Source organism: Austrofundulus limnaeus, unplaced genomic scaffold, assembly GCF_001266775.1.
Source record: "Austrofundulus limnaeus strain Quisiro unplaced genomic scaffold, Austrofundulus_limnaeus-1.0 Scaffold1, whole genome shotgun sequence".
In the NCBI taxonomy this organism is placed as follows: domain Eukaryota; kingdom Metazoa; phylum Chordata; class Actinopteri; order Cyprinodontiformes; family Rivulidae; genus Austrofundulus; species Austrofundulus limnaeus.
The window spans coordinates 1,098,651-1,105,086 of NW_013952403.1; the positions used below are offsets into that span (position 1 = coordinate 1,098,651).

Below are 6,436 nucleotides of genomic sequence, written 5' to 3' on the forward strand. Positions count from 1 at the left end.
TTTTAAGTGGGAGAACTTGCACAATTGGTGACTGACTAAATACTTATTTTCCCCACTGTATATATATTGTCCCTGAAGGTAAAAGTAGGCAGTCTAAAAGAATGGTATCAGGACAAATAGTGAAAGAGAGAATACATAGTTAGTGCTTTGATATTTAGTGGTGTTTGGTTAGAGCAAMAGAATCATGTTACATAATCATGTTTACAGTCAGAATTACCCGCTTGTTTAGACTAAGTTTTACGGAYAGGGTTTAATGTGTAATCTGCATTATTTATGCTCCATATGATGCCRTAGATGCTGAGTGTTGCCACAGAGTTTCCTCTGAAATTTTCTGGATACTGTCTGTGATTGAGGATGGAGAATCACGTGCTGTCAGTGCTGTCCGTTGCTTAAAATGCAAACGTTAACTGTTTGTAGCTAAATATAAAGCCCACCACTTACCTCATTCYAAACAGCAGTAACGTGCATGCAATCAATATTCTGTGGCGGGGGCAGCAGGATCATTTTCTAAAACTTGATGTGGTGATTAAAYACATGTTGATATGTGAGAGTTCACTGACCTGCAGCAGTCACACAGAAAAGGCATCCCTTATTTCTCACTTTTTCATAATTTGCATGATTTAAAATCTCACCCCTTCATGACTAGCATTATTTTTATCATTTCTCCTTCATTTCATCAGTTTTACTCCACGTCTTTTTTCGATCTCTGCAACTCTTTTTGCCCTTGTCATCTAACAAGGAGACTGTGACAATGAGGGTCTCTGTCCTTAGACATGTAGAAAAGCTCTGCTATTGACTGACATGATGAGCTGCTCTTTCCTTGTTCCTTTCCCACAATCCCCATAATCCCTCTGTCTTAGCTGCCAACACGACACACTCAACGAGGCCACAGGGGCAGTGGACGGGGGCCTACTGTCGCCACTTATTATGTCAGTGCACAGAGAGGGGCTTTGCCTCCGCATGTGCATAAATGTATACATGAGGGGGAACACAAGCAGAAGCACACAAACGAGCACAGAATCATTTAAATGAGTATTACCTCCCACTCATGCACTTACCTTTGGTGGAACCTTTTCATGACCGCACCACAGGCCTGGAATAAGAAACATTTTGTGTTCTCCAAAGGTCACACAGGTGCATCTTATTCTCTGCTGGCAGTAGAACAAACTGACACATTTGTAAAAGACTGAATACATACTGTTGATTATCTCGCTTTCTGTGAGTCCTTCCTGACATTTCAACTAGTGGCCAAAGGRAAAAAATGGATGTTTTCTCCCTCCTCTGAGACTGCCACATTTTTGCCTTTATTTCATTTGTTTCTAGTATAACGGCCCCCCRTATTGTTGAAAGAAATACTGCAGCATGTTTACAGCACATGTGTAAATGTGTGAATGTTTTATTGATGTATTGYGACAGATCAGCTCTGTGAAACTGAAAATGTGAAAAGGTACATAAAATCGTTACTGACAAATAGGCATATATTAAAAAAAAAATCCCATACACACAATTTCATACATTGTTTATTCCAGACACTTATCTCAGACTATCAAGCCCACCGCTGAACGGGAATCTGCTGATGGCATTCGGCTGCCTCTGTACGCTATACAGTAGTGAAGTCGATAAAAGACTGGAGGTGGCAGGAGCTACATTCTGATTTTATCTGTTTATGTTTGTGTGCCTCATCAGGAAGCAGTGAAGGAGAACCACAAGAAGAGGGAGATGGAGGAGAAGATCAAGAGAGCCAAGCTGGCGAAGGAGAAAGCTGAGCGTGAGAAGCAGGAGCGCCAGCAGAAGAAGAAGCAGCTGATTGACATGAACAAAGGTACGCCATTTCTCTCCGTGCAGCCATGGAGACGGGGAGGCAGATGGGGGAGTTCAGGGGACAAGAGCACGAGGGTGGAAGGAGGGTTTCATGGAATTTTCAGACAAATTTGAAATGAAAAGTAGAAACTAATGTGGAGGAGAGGCTGGAACATATGAAACCATAAAGCATAAAGTCCTTATAGAGATGATTCAGTGTTTTCCAACATAAAAAGTTCTGCTACATGCTCTAATTTCTATTCATTCACATTCTGTTGACAGAAACATTGTCTCCTGCTGCTGTTTACAAATATATACAAATTCACCATATTTCATTCAGTGATTATCCCAATTATTAGAAAATAAACTGAAATAAACTAAAGAGCGCCACCGTGAGGGCCTCAAAAGAACAACAGTTTTTAACTTTAGGCCGCAGGACCACATTGATTTTGAATAAGGTGCAATACACTTTTTCACCACTAATAGCGGTAGTGCGCCACTCTGTTTTACAACTTTTTTTATTATGTAGAAGAAGAAACTTAGAACCCTGCCAAAAATGGAAACTTATTTTAAATGGAAAAATAGAAAGCAAAAATGAAGGCAACCCATCAAAAAATGCCAAAGTTTGTCACTAACATGAAGTACAGCTTCTGGTTCTGTCATGCAGTGTTTTAAAAGTTCAAAACATTATCAAATGCAGTTTCAGATACTGCTATATTTTAATTTGCACTCTATCAAATTATTTTTTGTAGTTTATTTTTTTAATATTTTAATGTATTTTAAAGAAACTTTAAACTTGTCAAAAAGCTGTTGTTACTGTTATTGTTTGTCACTAATATGAACAGCAGCTTCTGTTTCTACCATGCAAAAGTTCAAAAAAGCCTTTATTTTCATTTGTACTTAATCAAATTTATTTTTACGGATTTTTTTTTGTATATGAAACATTTAAACATTTTTATTTTATGTATTTTATGCCCACAATGTTATTTATTGAATTGTCTATTTTTTGCTATTGTTTATGTAAAAAAATATAGATATATTTGTGTTGATAAGCCTGAGTGGTCTGTTGACTGACCTTTTGTTCAAAAAAATTTTATTGGCAGGTTACAAAAAAAAATGTTTGTCATGATCACGTCTTGTGATTATTTGACAGGAGTTTTCCATTATAAAATATAAGTTTATTTAATTTAGTTATAATATAAATACAATAAAAATCAAACCAAGATTTAGAATAATTATCATTTTAATCCATACATTGGTAATGTSTGACTGGRCCTCRTGYYACTTTATGTTCAAYAAATTGGGCCCCGAGGTCAAAAAGGTTAAGAAACCCTGAACTAAAATACACTGTGTGCTTATGAGAGCACTGTATAAAATTTGATTTAAAGATAGGAAGATTAATGTTTCTTTATTTAAAAGCATGATTTCTCTGTAAAGAACTATTTTTTGTGGTCAAAACCTCTGTTAAATTAGTTAGGTACAAAGAAACATGAGGAAAAACAACAGAGCAAGTATGTTCCCTGACAGCATGTTAAATTTATCGTTGTGAACTGCTGGAATGACTCTTTTCCCTCCAGCAATGCCAGTGAGTCATGTATTGATCAGTGTAAGTTGCATTTGTTCACACATGGGGAAATTAGGGTGACAGAGCCTGGTGCCTGTGTCGAGTTGTGCCAATGACATTGAGAAGGAATTTCAAGCCTGGAAGGGCTTTGCAAGCAGTCAGCTTGGTCTTTTGTCCATTATTTATTCATATTTTTTGACAAACAGACTGGGATTTCCACACCAGCTTCTAAATGTCAGTGTCAGCCAAGGACCTCTCCATAGCTCAGCCACATTGGGAAATGTGACAAGACGGTCTTCAGTGCGCCACAAACTCTCCAAGATAATTGATGCATGCAACAGTTTTTCTTCCCTTTTTTGTTCCCTGAACAGAAAGCGCTTGAAAATCTCTACTTTTAATAATCCAACATGGCTGAGCTGAAGGAGGCTGTTTATTCGTTTCTCTCATTCTGGCAAACCAGATGAAGAAGGATCGAGAAGTGGTGCGATATTAAATATTTCTACCAGCAGATTTTGATCTTGGTTTCTGAATGCCATAATATGACATTCAGAATGAATAAAACATGAGGGTGACATGGGCAGTGTTGCCTGCAGCCTTGAAGATAGTGGGGATTGTCCTCCTCACCAACGCCTAGATCACTTGACTGTCGGAATGACAGTGACCTTGGAAGTTATGAAATGCCTACTTTTTAATCCAGGATGTAGAAAACCCATACAGCGTTTTGCTCTGTCAGTACTCTCACCTGCATTCTTCTTTAACCTTGAAGGCTTTCTCTTTGTATCCCAACTTGTTTTTTTTTTTTKTTTTTTTTTAATGAGGAAAGTAATCAGGGGAAGGACAAACCAATGCAGAGGCCTGTTAATGGGTCCTGTGAATAGGAACCTGAATCAGAGCCAGAAGAGGATTGGAGGTTAAAGCAGTTTGGTGGTTTGTGCTCGTGTTTTCTTTCGGTTTCTTTTTAAGCTGTTTGGTTGGAAAACACATAGTAGGAAATTCAGTGTTTTCTCGTGGTGCATCTTTCTTCTCTGCGCCTCCACTCCTCTTTATTTGACAGCCTTGGCTTGAGAGTCTTGGCTCTTGTCTCCCAGCCTGCTATAAAATTCTACATGTGCTTCACATATTTGAAGAGTTGCTTATTTGAGGTGATTTTTTGGTATCAATATTTCATGCTGAGCATCAGTCTTGTTTTCCACAAAGGTYGGGGGAAAATACAGTGGTGTGCAACACAAAGAGGCTTGTTTAATTCCTCTTACCATTAATTAAACATGTCCAAACATCAGCATTCGTTTTCAATTTCATATGATGAAAGGTTAAATGAAACACGGTAATAGTTTGAAATACCTGCTCAGGTCAAATTATAATTTGGAACACTGCATTTGCTTTGTTTGCACACATTTGTTGAGCAGATGGAGTAAACATATGCCAACTGCATTTTGAGAATTATGCTCAGGTCACTGTCGTATGTTTTTTAGGGAATTACTCATTTTATTGCTTAAAAGACTGCTCCATGGATCATAGTATTTTGTTTAATGCAATTTAAAGAGTCTATTTTTGAGAAGGGATAGATTTTGTCATTTCACAAATTGCAAACTAATCCTCTCCGCTTGCAAATGATTAACAATGAAATGCATATTTAATGAGGGTTTAATTCATTTAGTTTTTGCCAGGATGGTGCCAGGATGGAGGAGGGGGCTAAACTCTCTTAGGAAATTGCTTAAAAAAAGGATGCTGTTCTGCACTTGATGAAATTTGATGATACGAACAATTTGTAACTGACTGATAAACACTGCACCAATAAACACATTATCTCAGTAAAGTATTAGAAATCTTAATGTAAGAAATAGSTTATGAAATCATTATGCAGTCACTCCATTTGTTTTAATTTTCTCTAAGTGGATTATTCATATTCTTTTGAACTGGCCAGATGTTCAGCATTTACTAAACTACTTTAGATCACTGGAAATGACTGTTTCATGCTGTAAAACAAACCTAAGCAAAGTTTGTGTGTGTGTGTGTGTGATTTCCTCCTTATGCTGGGAAAAATGTTTCAGCACAGCAGGGTATTTGTTTTATTGTTTGAAACTGAAACCATGTCAGAAGCAGATTGCAGGGTCTGTAAAAAGCTGCAGCACAGTGAAGTGTTTGATTTTTTTTTTCTCAAGGCAGTTTTGAAGAGTAGCAGACCCCTCTGGTCACCAGCATGGTTGGCATCTCCAGGGTCAGTGCCCCCATCTGGGGCAAGTGTCTGAACCTACATGTCAACTGTGTACCCGAGTCAAATCCACTAAGCTTTGAACTGAGCCGGAAAGCACATATGCTTCTTTTAACAACAATCAAGCTTGGCACTTAAGAAAACATAAGAAAAAGTCTACAACAAAATATGTTGAGCTTTTCATTCCATCCAGGTTGATGAGATCTTTTTAAATAAAAGCTGTAGTTACAAGTTCAGTTATGGAGTTTAAAGCATATTATCTTTAACAACTTGTTTAATGAGTTACCTCATTTTTATATAATCTAGTTTTGGTCTACTTAAAAAAATTCAACAGGWAAACTATTTTATTTAAGTAATCTTTAACAGTTTTACTTACATTTAAAACCTACACAGAGGCTCTACAAAAGCTGCTTTTAATCAGGTCTTGATTGCATCATTTTTCACCGACACGATTGGGTTGGAACCCACCCAGCCGCCTCAATCCATTGCAACAGCTTGCAGACACCAGCAGAATGCATATCCATACATCGGGTTACGTGCAGAGCTTAATATCTGTGATAAATGTGTTTGGTGTGGCAAATGTGTTACAATGTTGGTWTTGAACACACATTATAATCATTTTTTTCCTATTGTTACCTTTGTTGTCACAGATGGAAGCTGTGTGTGCATCACAGAATCGATCTTTATGTTTAAAAAAACACAGAGGCCAGAGTTTTATAAATTAAATTTCGAACACAGCCACAGATATTAAGAACATTTTTCTTATAATTTAAGAGTAAACTTACTGTATTTATTCAAGTATAATACGTAAAATTAAATCCATAAAATCATCCATAACGTTGGGGGGTAGTACTATACTC

General features: G+C 37.3%; 1 protein-coding gene across 1 annotated transcript in view; it reads left to right on the top strand.

Annotated features, from left to right (window-relative positions):
• The window catches only part of diaph2 (diaphanous-related formin 2), a gene marked incomplete in the record, with an annotated part of 345,782 nt that overhangs the window by 327,240 nt on the left and 12,106 nt on the right, over positions 1 to 6,436 (top strand). Inside the window, 1 exon segment of the mRNA XM_014003088.1 lies at positions 1,687 to 1,822. Coding sequence (XP_013858542.1) covers positions 1,687 to 1,822 — 136 coding nt within the window.